Source organism: Tachypleus tridentatus, chromosome 6, assembly GCF_004210375.1.
Source record: "Tachypleus tridentatus isolate NWPU-2018 chromosome 6, ASM421037v1, whole genome shotgun sequence".
NCBI classification, from domain to species: domain Eukaryota; kingdom Metazoa; phylum Arthropoda; class Merostomata; order Xiphosura; family Limulidae; genus Tachypleus; species Tachypleus tridentatus.
Window position 1 is genome coordinate 73,509,919 of NC_134830.1, and position 15,745 is coordinate 73,525,663.

The following is a 15,745-nucleotide window of genomic DNA, read 5'->3' on the forward strand; positions in this document are numbered from 1 at the left end:
TAGCTTTCACAATTTTTTTTTATCAACATGTGCTTTACTGCATATTCTTATGTTGTTCGAATTGAAATATATAACATATATATAGTTATAAGAAATATATATAGTTTTAATGGGAGCCATCTAAACATATAAAGTAAAAATAAATTTCTTTGTTTATTTATTCTCGAACTACTCTGTGGTCTTTAGACTATTCTCAACAAAACTTTGTAGGACCATACAATGGACTAAGGGGCCTGTCATAGAATGGTTATTACTAGGGGTTACCGACCTTGGGTCAAGTTTACAGCAAAAATATGTTTGTTTAGTCTTTTCAGTCCTGGTGAATTTTTTATTTTTCTTGAATTTATTTTAGCTTTTATATTCTACAGTAAAAATTACAATGAAAGTACCAGGTCAGACCCTTAAAGACGTAGGGCTACATTTGAAACCCTTTGCTTCTTACATGGTCAGTTCTATTTTAGGTGTACAAGAAAGAGCAGGATGACCAAGAAATGTTTTTATTTAGCCCCAGGAGAGGAAGCTTTCAAAGTATGAAGAAACATTGAGGTCTCAGATTAAAATAAGTAAAAGTATTAAACGAGTTGTTACACCATTTTGGTAAAGAAAGATATAGTAGTCGTAAAGTAACTTATGGGTGAAATAAACCATACTATTTTTTATAAATTATATTTCAGAATGATTTATCTTTAGTGTATTCGTAACGGCTGAGAAAAAATCACATAAGCTGCAAAATCCGACTGAATATAACTACAAAACTATAAAGTAATCCAAATACCAATCATCTCTTCTGCTTGATTCATACAGTCCATATTTGATTGGTTAATATTTCAATGTGTGTGTTTGTATTGGGCGTGTGTGTAGGTAAAAACCACCATTAAAGCATTAATTGGTACGTATTATGAAGTAATTCTATTTAATGTTAGGGTATTTTGTTATAGTGGTTATATATCACTGAAATGCGTCATATTTACAAGATGGGCATTATTTAAAAGTTGCAAGTAGCAACTCATACTTCTTTGTGATATATGACTGTAAGAATATTTGCAATGTAAAGTTTATTTCTAGGAATATATAGGCCACCATATGGCTTTATAAGAGGAAAGATGAAATGAGCAAATAACTGTGGAGTCATTAACTAAACAAAGATATGCTTGGTGTGACAAGGTTGGGTGGTACCAGGTAATAATCGCCTCATGAGATGCTCGTTAGCCTTACACAGTAGTCTACCAAGTTTGTTTGAGAACGGTCCAAAGACCAAGGAGTAGTAGTTCGCGGACGAACAAACAAACATTTTTTGTTACTTTTACAATTTAGATCGTTAAAAATGACCAACTGCATTTTTCATATTAGACGTTAGAGTATGTTTTTGTGTAATTTATATGCAAAAACGGCTCGTTTGGGTTGAGAAAATATTTTACATAGAAGAGCGAACAACGTTTCGACCTTCTTCGGTCATCGTCAGGTTCACAAAGAAAGAGGTAACTGACCGGAAGCTGACCAAATGTTTGAAAGGGGTTGTGTAACTGAGTGTCGGAATGTAGAGGGCGGTATTAGATGTTTGAATATATAATTTTATTTATTTTATTATATTAATATAGGTATAAAGGTGTTCCTATATATTGGTTTATTTTTGTTTGTTTCTTTATTTAGTATTTGAGTGTTTTCTATGGTTATGTGGTGTTTATTTGATTGCAGTGTTCGAAAACGTGTGAAGGTGACTTTTTATGTTCTTTGAATCTGGTTTCCATTTTTCTACTTGTTTCTCCAACATAGAAGTCGTGGCAGTTATCACATTGTATTTTATAAATAATGTTGGTGTGATGTTTGTCAGTGTAGTTTTTACATAGTATAGACCTCAGTTTTGTGCCTGGTTTTTCAATAAATTTGGTATTAACTGGAATGTCATATTTTGTCACTAGTTTTTGCCAAATGTTGGTTATTTGTTTGCTGATGTCAGGAATATATGGTATACAGCAGTATATGGTTTCGTGATTTTTTGATTTGTGAGATATATTTACTTTAGTTGGTTGATTTTGCTTTCTGTCTAGGTGTGTGCGTATAATGTTTTCTACGGTTTGTGGAGGAAACTTATTGATATTGATGAAGTATTGTTTTATTTTGTCTAATTCATCGTTAATTTTATCTGGTGAGCATAGTTTTATGGCTGTGTTTATTTGGTTTCTTAGTATGTTGAGTTCTTGTTTTGTTTCATGTGCTGAGTCCCAAGGAATGTATAGTCCAGTATGGGTGATTTTTCGGTGGATTTCTGTTTTGAATTGTGTGTCGGTTCTTGTAATTTTGAGGTTAAGAAATGATATTTGATTGCTTTCTTCCTGTTCACATGTGCAGTTAATGTTGGGATGTATAGAGTTAATGTGATTGAAAAAATTAAGTATGTGTTCTGTAGATTTGAATTTCGCAACCGTGTCATCTACATATCTGTACCAGTATAGTGGTGGATGTAATGCTGTGTTAATTGCTTGTGTTTCAACTTGTGTCATAAAAATATTGGCTAGAACTGGTGATACTGGGTTGCCCATGCTTAGGCCATTTGTTTGTATATAGTTTTGGTTGTTGAACATGAAGTTTGTCTTTATCGTGGTGAATTCTATGAGGGTTGCTAACTGGTCTATAGTTGTGTTAGGGTCTCGGATATAGAGTTCTAAGGCTATCTTGCAGGCTTCAGTGGTTGGAACTTCTGTAAAGAGGGATATAACATCGAAACTGGCCATTAAGGCTTTATGATTAAGTTGATTTAGATTAGACTTGAAATTAAATTATAAATTTCTCAACAAGTGGGTTTCTCGACATCACTGATTATGTTTTTTTTTTATACCAAAGCGACGTTGGACTATCTGCATTGTAAATCTGTAGATTTACCACTGTACCAGCGGGGCACTAGAAGCAAGAAATATGATGATAACTGCTTTCAATGACAGTTTCTTTGTTTTTTAAATTCGCGTAAAGCTACTAGAGGGCTATCTGCGCTAGCTGTCCCTAATTTAGCAGTGTAAGACTAGAGAGAAGGCAGCTAGTCATCATCATCACCACCCACCGCCAACTGTTGGGCTCCTCTTTTACCAACGAATAGTGAGATTGACCATGACATTATAACGCCCCCACGGCTGAAAGGGTGAGCATGTTTGGTGTGACGTGAATTCGAACCCGCGATCCTCGGATTACGAGTCGAGTGCCTTAGCCACCGGGCCAGTAAGAGTTTAAATACGCAGCCGATAGGCTTAAGATTTGTTTGTTTCAAATGTTCAAAGTTACACAAGGGCTATCGAAAGTATCTGTCTATAGCTTTGATTTGATAAGCTAGTTGTAAAACAGTAAGTGAACAACACCACACTATCTCTTTGGCTATTCTATTCGGCAGGTGGGATTTGACCGTCGTTCTTATAAAACACCCAATTTAGGGTAAGAGTTTTACGCCAACCATGAATATTCGATTACCAATAAGGCACTGTATCTGCTGGTTTAAACCAGGCAAACAGAAGACGGATAAATTAAATAATCTATAGTAATATAATTTACACCAAAGTATATTACATTTAAATATTTTATTTTTTTAATATAATCATTCACATCTTCAAGCAAAAATAATATTCCAACACAGACTTTATTTCAGTAAATAAAGCATCACTCTTATGTGAAATTATTCTAATTAGGTGTTATCTATCATATCTAACTCCACCAGAATATTTTAAGATACAAATTTTGTATGCAGTATTGGCATTATAAATCTGGTTTGATTGCTATAGAATAAAGAAATGTACATTTTTCACATTTTATAATTCTTTATAAAAACGTATAAAAGATTGTACCATCTTTTCCGTCAACGAAAGGTAAAAAAAAAATGAATGAGATTTATAAGAGTAATGGTCTTATTGTTCCGTATTTTCATATTAAACAGAGCACCAACGGAAATTGATTCACACGAAAATTCTTGTTGGATATTTTTTCATGCAACCTAAATCGCTCACAAAACCTGTTTATTTAGTAAAATTTGCAATCTATCAAAGAGTTTCGTATATTAAATAAAATATAACAATCGATCGTTTATCTTATCTGACAACAAAATTGAAACCTCGCAAATTGCCTATTTTATATTTTGTATTGTTTTTCAGGTAGTATATACTCAATTTACTTTCTTATTGTTTAGGTTTATTTTCTAGTATGTATTTTTGCCAAGGTTTTTTGTTTTTATACAGGTTATATATATATATACCCCCATCCAGTAGTACAGTAGTATGTTTGCAAATGAACAATACTAGAAACCGTGTTTCGATGCTCATGGTTGGACGGAGCACAGATAGCTCATTATGTAGCCTTTTGCTTAACTTCAAACACTAAATTGACTATAAAGAATTTAATTTTTCCGATAGTTAATCACAGAGACCTAACTCTATGAACTATATTTTTAATTTTTGCTGTTGCTTTTAAATACACTTTTAGATTTAATAGTATATTTATCAGAACTCCATGCAGTATTGAAAATGTTAGTTTACACTCTCCTCTAAAGAAACTTGACGCCAAGTCTCTATACTTATTACTTTTGAAAAAAAAAAAAACTTCAAAATAATCCAGGATTCTGACTATGAATGATTTCGTCTTTCGCTTAACAAACTAATAAATAGAGCAATTTCGCTTCAAAAATTTCACTGAAATTTTTGTGATTACGAGTTCTTGTTACTGTTATTATTATTATTGGATTATACTTATTTCATTGTGAAATATTCTATTTAATTAGTTGTCAATTAAGAAAAAAAACTCATTCTCATGTTCCACTCAGTGTAATAGCTGACAGCGAGCATCAATTGATTTTTAGTGATAGATGCTACGCTACGCATGTGCAAGCTGAGTAATCACTTATGGCCCTAAGCACCTAAATGACGCATTGATTCAAAAGGTCCTGGCATGGCTAGGTAGTCAGGGCACTCGACTCGTAATCTAAAGGTCGCGAGTCCGAATCCTCGTCACCCCAAACATTCTCGCTCTTTAGCCGTGGAGACGTTATAATTAAAGAGGCAGTCCCACTATTCACTAGTAAAATAGTAGCCCAAGAGTTGGCGGTGAGTAGTGATGACTAGCTGCCTTCCCTTTAATCTTACACTTTTAAATTAGGGATGGCTAGCGCAGATAGCTCTCGTGTAGCTTTGCGCGAAAATTCAACAAACAGACTGATTGACGGATATTTTTTAACCAAAACTTTGATTTTTAACCTATTTTAGTGTTGTACTCATTTAAAAAAATATTTTTCTCAATGAAAGCACCCCCTTAAAAAAAAAAAAAAAACACTTAATAAACATTTTAAAACTTGCAGCAGAAAGGCAATTCTCAATCAGGCACTCGGTGAAGCGAGGACGCTGATTGGTTGTCAGGTGGAATAAACATCTAGTGTGCATGATTTGAAAGAGATAGCGTAGTAGTGTTATTGTGCGGGTAGAAATGACTTTTTCCTAGCAAGTATGTTAGTATATGTTTTATTGGTGTATTTTCGGTTTATGAAAATATTGCAGTTAGTGTTTTCAGTGGATGAGGGGTCCAAGAATATTCCTACTAAAAGGCTCAAAGAGCTAATACCGCCTTTGTTTAGTAGTATGGTTTCACAATCTTCCAAAGTATGTTATTGGGTGATTAATATCTTTTTCATGTTCCAATCGAGTTATTTTGTTAGGTGACGTGTTTTACAAGCATTATATATCAAAATAACAATAATATTCACATTACGTTACTATTTAAACTCTGGTCTTGAAACTTCTGTTTTAAAATGTTATTTCATCAAAAACATTGAATACTTGTTCCAACATAATAATCATCTATAGCATCTCTTAAATCTTTACCAGAATTTACAAAGCATATTTACTACACATAACACGTTAAAAAACACTAGTACACAGTTACGTGATATTGAAATGAATAATTTTGTTTATACGTTTCAGACATACTGTACAATACAATAATTTTTATCGTATGTCTATACAATTTTCTATTATATAAACAATATGTTTCTCTCAAGAATCTTCTTTTCGTGTTAAAGTTACGCTAAGCCCAGTGACAATTCATTTGACATTAACCTTTTCTTCGCGTGGAATGAAGAGAAGCAAAGGTTTTGATCCCCTGGGTTGGTTTTAAAGGACTCCCTTTCTTTATTTTATTGCTTGAAATATTTTTAATCTAAATTCGGACCAGGAATATGATTTAATTTTATGTAATATATTTATGAATTATTATTTCTCTAGTAATAGTTGTATCGTTAAAAAATGTGCATATCCAGCCAATTTATAAAATAATTTTCTTTTTATCAAAATATTTACAATTTTATTTATAATAATTTTAAATGTTTATCTTAACTGCTTATTAGATAATAACGTTGAATTTTGAAATAAAGTGTTCAAGAGGTTGAAATCGAGTATTTCGTGTTAGCAGAGGTAAATTACAACTGCAAAAACTTGAAGAATTATATGAGTTACGAGGAAGGTAAGTTATAATGATTTGCAACGAAGTAGTACAACAATATGTGAAGAGTTGAAATATCCCAAAATAAAATGAATTAGCTGAAAAAATTTCAAACACGAAAAACAAAAACAAAAACTTTACTTACGAGTGTGTTCTTTGTAAAAAGTTCTTTAACGGGTCCTAGTTTGCTCCTGTATGGAAACTGTAAAGAATTCTGAGTGTGGAATTCTTTCACTTGTTTAACAAAATTTTAAGCCCAACTCTGAAGAACTACGGTGTTTGAACCTGAACCATCAACCTCATTCTCTGACACCGTTAACAAAAGTGATTCTCGCTCTTACTGTTAACTTGTCTTACTCACTATTAGCATCACTACAATATACTAAAAATTACCTACTCCCAAATATATCACTTAGCTGAAGATTGACGACACCACTCTCCTTCATAGAGTGTCCATTAGCAACTTAGCTACGATTCAAAGCTCAACAGACCAGCGAAAATGGTCAAAACTGGAAGTAGCTAGATAGTTTGAACGTTTCTAAGGCAATTGCTTGAAGCGGTTGATAATGCATTTCTGATAAACATTGAATTCCATTTACTGCAAGTGAAGGTACTTGCCATTATGGCGAATGGAAAGCACAATTAAGGTGAAAAGTGTTACTTCTCATCCCTCCCCACCCAATAATCTGATTCAATGAACTATTTCGTTTTCGAAATTAGCTGCAGAAATTATTGTTTGAGATGTGAGTTTTTGTTTTTAATTTTCTCTCTTGCATATATATATATGTACGTGGCAAGATACAATGCGTGGTTCTGTTTTTCAGTTTCCTCTTTTGTAACTCAGTTTTTACTCATACATTATAGTTTATATCTATGTCTATTCGTTTAACTTCTGCATTTATCTTCATTGGGACTCTATGATATTACTTGTTGTTTGAAAATATGTTTTAAATAGATTGATATTTGTATATCTTAAACTTTTTAGTTATAATGGGTGCTCTTGATAATAAGATTATAATAAAAACTTTACAAATAACTTTCTTACATGTTTTACATCTTGATAAGAATATCAGCTACCTAAGAATATTTCGAATCTCTTGATAAAATATTGTCGACTGTATTTAAAATTTATTATAAAAATTAAAAAACGAGCTTTCATTTATATGCCATCAGAAGTTTAGTTTACCGAGATATTTTAGTTTGCATTAATGAAGGTTTTAGTACTTTGGTTTCAAATATTTGTAATAGAAAAATAAACTCCACGAGATAAACTTTTTCTCTTAATGTTTATTCTGTTTAAAGTAATAATTGCCACAACATGTTTTGACATTTATCTTTGAAGATGAAGATCTGCCCATTTATTGTTATTGATTATATTATTATAATGCAATATAAACTAAAAATGTCAAGGACAAATTTATGAAACTTGGATAAATTTAAAATTCTTACTGTACCAGAATTTCATAATCTTAAATTATTTCCATATTCATTTAACTACGATGATATACTTTGAATAAAACACACACATACCTGTCTTAGTGAACATTCTTTTATTTGAAGATTGCTGTGTGAATAAATCTACTCTCCTGCTGGAAGAGAGGTAAGTTTTCAGATTTACAACACTAAAATCAGGGGTTCGATTCCCTTCAGTAGATAGCATGATGTGGCGTTGCTATAAGAAAACACATACAAATAAACCTGATTTTATTCTAACATTTCTTCTTAGATATTAAACATAATTTTATAATACTACTCTCTCTTCGTAAAAAAAATAAATAACAGTTTTAAGCTCCGATCATTCAAAATAAATGGATTTATGAACAACCTATCATTCCTGTCATGTCACTTAATTACACCTGAATTAGTCAGTTATCACCAACTACTCTCAAGGAATTTCTGCCTTTCATTCTGCAGCTGTACCAGTGTGCATTGATCTCAGTGACTCACTGATTAAGAAATTACCTTGCTTCCTCTATAACTCACTTTAATTTTCAATTATAATAAATTATTTCAGAGTTTTACATATATAGTATTATGTTTAATAATTCGTCGTCCGCTTATGAGTTATTTGAAAGCTCTAAGATTTATGATATTGCTTGGTTTGTTTTGAATTTTGCGCAAAGCTACACGAGGGCTATCGGCACTAGCCGTCCCTAATATAGCAGTGTAAGACTAGAGAGAAGGCAGCTAGTCATCGCCACCCACTGCCAACTCTTGGACTACTCTTTTACCAAAAAAAAGTGGGATTGAACGACACATTATAACTCCCCCACGGCTGAAAGGGCAAGCATGTTAGGTGTGACGGGGATTCGAACCCGCGACCCTCGGATTACGAGACGAGTGCCTTAACCTTCTGGCCATGTCGGACCTATGATTTTGCTATCTGTACTGCTGATTACTATTTCTTCAGTGAAATGCGTTTTAAAGTTTCTTAGCTCTACTGTTTTTATACACATTGGTTCATCTACTCTAATGATATAGAGAGCTGCAGGATTTACAAATTTGTTCTCGTGAGATCCAGTGTTTGAAGCTTGCTGGCTATGACAGTTTTAGTCATATAATATATATGCACGTTTTGACTTTATTGATGTGACCATAGTTTAAATTTGTATCAAATACTTTTTCGCACGTTTAAACTATATGATTGCTAAAGGTACTAAGCAATAACAGCATTCTCATTGTTAATTATTTTTGTGTGCAATTTTCAATGTTATATTTTTGGAATTACTGGCAATAAAACTGATGTAAAATATATCAAAAACATATAGTAAGACCTATTTTCTATAAAATTTTCTATACAAAAATACTATTATGCTCTCCGATGGCACAAAGTTATGTGGGCGTCGCTAAAAATTAGGTTTCGATACTTATGGTGAGCAGAGCACAGATAGCCCTATATGCTTAACTACAAACAAACAAATAGTTAAGAAATATGTGTAAATAAATCATATATTCGACCTATTACAACAACCACTGGGTGTGATGCTGGTTTAAATTAATCATTTTCAACTATTGCATATCAATAAAGATAAATCATGACATACAGGGTAATAGCTAAAAATGGTTCCGAGAAGCTAATAACTGAAATGTATATGCTATGTATACATATGTTAATATACAATAATAGAAATAAATATGAAAACACTGGTAAAACATACTTGTAGTAAAACAGAATTGCGTTATGTAACACAAAGAAGTCTGCGTATTTAAACTAGGTTTAAAAAAGCTTGTGAGGATGAATAAGGATATAATGAATCACGATTAAAGTATAAGAAAAATAAAGCATCGCATTCATGGATTAAAAATCTGTAGTGTTGAGCTGCACGTAATACGTAAGTTAGACAATCCACCTAGTATTTCTAGTGTATCCGAGTAACACTAATACATAATAGTTAGGCTATACGCATTCTAACTTTATTTTTGGGTAGTTTATTTTATTCTATACTGAATCACTTCAAACAATATATTAAAATGCAATTGTTTTTCTTTAAATTTCGTTTAAAGCTACTCTACGCTATTTATGCTAGCAGTCTATAATTAAGGATGTGATAGACTAGAGTGAATTATGTTAGTCAACTCCATCCATTGCCATTTTATAGGCTACTTTAATCGAAGACTGACTGTCACATTGTAATTGACTCGGCATGGTTAGGTAGTTAAGGCCATCGACTGGCAATTTGCGGGTCACATGTTGGAATTTCCGTTTCATAAAACATGCTCACCCTTCCAGCCGTAGGGACGTTATTATGTGCGATCAATCCTATTATTCGTTGGTAAATGAGTAGTCCAAGAGTTGGAGATAAGTGGTGATGACTAGCTGTCTTCTCTCTAGTCTTTTATTGCAAAATTAGGGACTACTAGCGCAGATAGTCCTAATGTAGCTTTATGCGAAATTAAACCAAAAACAAACACATTATTATGATTCCATGGTTGAAAGGATGAACATGTTTGGTGATGAAATTCGAACCTGCGACTCGAAGATTGCGAGTGACGTCCTGTAGACAAAATCATGCCAAACCAAATTAAAAAATTAGAATTAATTATTAATAAAATATATTTCTGAACAATAAACTGTTCAGAACATAAATAAATATCAGAACACTATTTCTATCATTTTTTTTTTCACCCAGATTATTCATTATTCAGTTGAGTTGCACTGTTATGACAGATATATTCACGTCATCGTGAGAGACAAAAAAGATTTTTTTTTGTAAACCAAAACACCTTGTTTGTTTTGTTTGTTTTGAATTTTGCGCAAAGTTACACGAGGACTATCTGTGCTAGCCGTCCCTAATTTAGTACTGCAAGACTAAAGGGGAAGGCAGTTAGTCTTCACCACTCATCGTCAACTCTTGGGCTACTTTTTCAGCAACTAATAATGGGATTGACCAATACTTTATAACACCCACACTGATGAAAGACCTTCATTCTGCGAGTCGAACGCCTCTAATCACCTGGTTATGCCGGGCCACCAAAACACACTATAAACAATGTTATCGTAGCCATCTTTTCGAGAAATTTGTACTTTGTTTTTTTATTTCAAAGAGTTGCATTTTGACGTTTATTTTGTTTTAGCTGCCACAGTTCAACACATAATTATAATAAAGGGCCACAAATAGTGACCATCAACACAAGTACATATACTATATTTGTACAACTAATAAATGCTTATTTCACTTTCATTAAAACATATTCATTAAAGTTAATAGATTCAAATGACTCAACAAATTTAATATTCGACTATATTGTTGTTAACGGACCTATCCCATACTTGTTGCAAAAACAGTTTATCTGTGAGTGCCACAGATAAGAGTAAGCTTAAACAACAAAATAACGTAGAGCAACATTTCTTTCGGACGTGATGTAGGAATTTAGATTTAGCGTCATAGAAAACAAGATAACCTCGAATACAGCTTTTTCTGAAATAAAGAAATTATGGTTAGAAATCTATATATGGCAGTAAAATGTGGTCAACACTGAGTCTAAAGTTTTTTATTTGTCCAAATATAATCGATTCAGCAAAACTTTTATCACATTTTTGTTTCTTATGAAGTTTCATATATATATCTGGTCAGATGGTTTGGGCACTCGACTCGCAATATGAGGTCGAGGATTTCAATCCTCTTCCCACCAAATATTCATTTCCTTTCAGTCATGGAAGCGTTATAATGTGATGAGTAATTTTACTATTCATTGGTAAAAGCATAACTCAAAAGTTTACGGTAAGTAGTGATGAGTAGCTGCCTTTCCTCTAGTCTTCCATTGATAAATTAGGGACGGCTAGCACAGATAGCCCTCGCGTAGATTTGCACAAAATTCAAATTGAACAAATCTTAAATATATATATATATATATATATATTATTCTATCTGTGGCTGTATTTACTGAAATAATACCAGTACCATTGAGAACCAAAGAAATGATACAGGGCATCGATGATCCATCTAACTTTACAAACTGTTCTCAAACTTGTAATCATCATCTTGTCATTGACTAATTCTTCTTTACTTAAAGGTCACATGATGTTAATACTTGAGATATTTGCCCGTTTTTCATTAATACAGTTATAGTTAAGATTTTTATTTTATGTTACAGTTTTTTGATTAATAAACATAATTTCTATCTTGATAACGACAAGTAGTTACTAGATACATGTAGTACAGTATAACTCGTTATGATATCGTTAAACATTGTAGTTCTGTGTTTATATCCATTGATTAAACATAAATAGCTAAAATCTTTATGAATATAAAAATAATGTAGGTAACGATATAAAGGCAAATTACTGTCATCTGCACCTAGTGGCTTTTAATATACATGTGAAAATAAATATGTCAGATTCACGCTGTAACTAGTAAGGTTTTGTTTATTTCTTTTAAAGCAAAACCATATAGGCTTTCTGGTGTGTCCACTGCAGAAAATAGAACCCTGTAATCTGACCATTCATGACGACGAGAAATACACTTGAAGTAAAAATGCATTATCAAGACAGCTGGCATGGGTATTAAAACTTTCATTAAAATAAAGTACAAAACTTTGTGAACCTGAAGAGAACCTAAGAAAGTCGAAACGTTGTTATGTACATTATTTTAATTAAAGCTTTAATACTTTTACCACCCGTAAGTTTGTCTTGGGAATCCGTTAACTAAACGTTATCTCACCATTATTAAATTAACCCTTTTATAAATCTTGCCAAAGCCTGCATTTCTTCAACTATATAATGACACTTTAGACGAACAGGATTTCTTAATACTGACATTTGTCAAAATTTTTTAAATATAAAACAAACTTTAAGATAACTTTCTTGTCTTTTTTAAGTGATAAGAAAACTCTTTTGATGCACTGACTGCAGATGTTTTATTATGTTCTTCTTTCATTGTGAATATAAAACTGGATTTATATTACACTAGAATATTATTATTTTTTCTTTTCTCTGTAATTTCGTCACATTTAATACGCCTAAAAATATTTGTACCTTTAACCTGTTGACTGCCAAGTATTTCAGCTGCTACAATACAACTCTAATGCTTCTTTATTTGGTAACTTTTTCCGTGACGCTGTTTTGGATCGAAAGAGAAACAATTTGTAAGTAGGTCAATTGCATGTATGGTGCTGACACTTAGCGTTGAAGTTAGGTATTATTGAAAACGAATTAACTCGTCCGTGGCACTGTGTTACCAATCGGCTTGGACGAGTTATCTCGTCTACGGCACTGAACAGGTTAATATAATATTTGTAGCAATAATTAATTATATTAAATGATGCATATTTCAGTTGCGCCTGTATAGTGAATTGTGTAATGCGCATAAAAAATATTATTTTTTGTCAGCTTAAAAACTACTTCCAGTTGTTGACCAGATTTTCTTATGTTTAGAAGTTTTTTATATGATTAACGCAGAACACCACACTACCTTTAAACACATGCAAAATATTTGAAGTAACGGAAAAAGAAATAAACTACGAATACTTAAAATAGTGCTTGCATTTGTATAAAATACAGAAGTTTTTATGTATACTGTGTTAAATAGTAAGACAAGCCCTACCCGTCGATTTATATTATTTTATACCATTTATTTATAGCTGTATATTCGTTTAAAAATAACAAACACATTCATGTGCAATTTTTATATTGTGTAATATATATTTCACTGCAGAAATTTTGATAAAGAGAAAAATTCATTCAACCATCCACTGCAGCTAGCCGAATAAGAAATACAAAATGTCATATTTCTTTTGTCATGGCCATGCGTTTTGCGCGAATGGTTTAAACATTCCTTCATGACACACTCTTAGAATTTTTTATCCAAGAAGTTCTACAAACTTTAAGCTTAATGTACCTAGAATAATGTTTCATGTCGTCTTCTATTACCATGAATACAGACGTTACTTGATGATTTATAAAACTTTTAAGGTTTTGAAATGATGTTATCGCGTGCGTTATTCACTGTAATTTAAATAAAACTTATATCACAAGTCCCCACCATATTAAATGACCTTGTTGTCTCCTTCCACTGATGTTAAGCGACTACGTCAAATAAGTTTGAATGGTAGTCACGTACTTCAAACACTATTTCCTCTCACCTAATCCATCAAACAGTCCTAAATAAAATACATGTGTAAAAGAACTACAAAAATCTACTTATTTTAACTGTTAGATTTTAGTACTTATTTTAATATTTACTTTGTCATTTCTGTATAATTACTTTTTAATGTAATATTAAAGGTTGTGTTTTATTATTAAGAGTGTTAATTCAAAGCGTAGTACGGACATTTGTGCTTACTTGTTCAGTTGTTAATGCCCCACCCAAGGGTACAGCGGTATGTCTGCTGACTCATAACGCTGAAATCCGAGTTTGGATACCCATAATGGGCAGAAAACAGGTGACCCATTTTTGTGTTCAATTACAAACAAAAATCGTCAATTAACGTTACGTTTCGTAATTTATTTTTAAGAAGTTCAGGTTTTATATGTGAAAATAAACTACTTATCCAGTATTTCTCTCTGTTATAACGTATTTTTAAAAATATTTGTCAGGGTACATTTTCATGGTCGTAGCCTCACAAATTACACTGGTCAACAAAAGTTTTGTTTCTTTAACAAAAACATGTGATCTCTTTGGATTTCAGTAAGCGGGTAAGCAAAATGCCCTTAGATTTTTTTTTCTCACGTCAGGTTTCTAAAAAAATACAAAAGTGATAAAAACTATTTAAGAGTGAGTATCAGCAATGAAAAAAACCATGTGTGTAACAGTCTCTAACATTTTCTGCACATTTGTAAAACATTCTTGATTGCTCTATTCGTTCTATTGTTGCTGGTTCTGAAAATTTCTGGAATGTATTTGAGATTATATAAAGAAACACTTACTGCAGAGTACAGTTGAGAATGCAAGTTGTGTGTGAAATAGGCAACCGGAGCAATTTAAACACGTGATTTAAAGTTTTGTAGACTATTCACAGTGGAATTTAAAAGATTGCCCGGTTATTACGAGTTAACAGTATTGAAGCTTACTTCATGGCCGACTCTATTAAGAGTAGTGTATATGTGTTCTTTCATTCTGGTAACAGAACCTAGGCAAAAAAATACGTGAAGGTATTTAACTGATTTTATCTTTCTACCATTTTAACTATTTTAATATAGAATTTACAGTTTGTTCAACTTTTTTAATATAAAGGTTTGACTTTAATATATTATTATTCTTTTTTTTCTAGAATTAACTTGCATCATGTCTCGTAGGTGTTTCCATGCACTTAATTGTTTTTGTTACGTATTTAAAGTTTTTATTACTAAATCTTAGAAAATAAAGATCTTCTTTAATAAAAAAAGCATATTAAGTTTACTTCTCTTGTAAAGTTAGATACCAAGATAAAATCTAGGTACCACACATCTGTTGTGCAGCTTATGCATTTAATCTCAGGGCTGGCTTTATTCAATGGCAACTCTAAAATTAATGCCCTTTGCAATTCCTATGGTTTGGAGGGAACAAAAGGACCACCTCATAGAGTGCTAACTTTGCTCAACTAATTTTTCTGCATTGTTTTCTTAGGAAATGAAAAAGAACATTAAATACTAAAATATTTCACTTATACAATGAGACTAGCAGCTCATAACGAGAGTGTTAACATACCGAAGCCCCTGGTAAGCTAGTTATTAGAAGTCCTATTTTCTATAAAAGAGCCCATGGCTATGTCAAAAAAGTCAGATGAAGAATTTTAACAAGCTATATTCACTGAAATACATCTAATCAACCATTCCGAACTAAATAATCTCGTCAGAGATTTAAAC

At 32.1% G+C, this 15,745-nt stretch overlaps 1 protein-coding gene across 2 annotated transcripts in view; it reads right to left on the reverse strand.

The window, feature by feature from the left end:
* The window catches only part of LOC143252804 (substance-K receptor-like), a 253,291-nt gene that overhangs the window by 178,936 nt on the left and 58,610 nt on the right, over nt 1-15,745 (reverse strand). For both annotated transcript variants that reach the window (XM_076505522.1, XM_076505523.1), the window contains one exon: nt 7,993-8,134. In XM_076505522.1, the coding sequence (XP_076361637.1) occupies nt 7,993-8,122 (130 nt within the window). In that variant the 5' untranslated portion in view covers nt 8,123-8,134. The remainder of the gene's footprint in view (nt 1-7,992; nt 8,135-15,745) is intronic.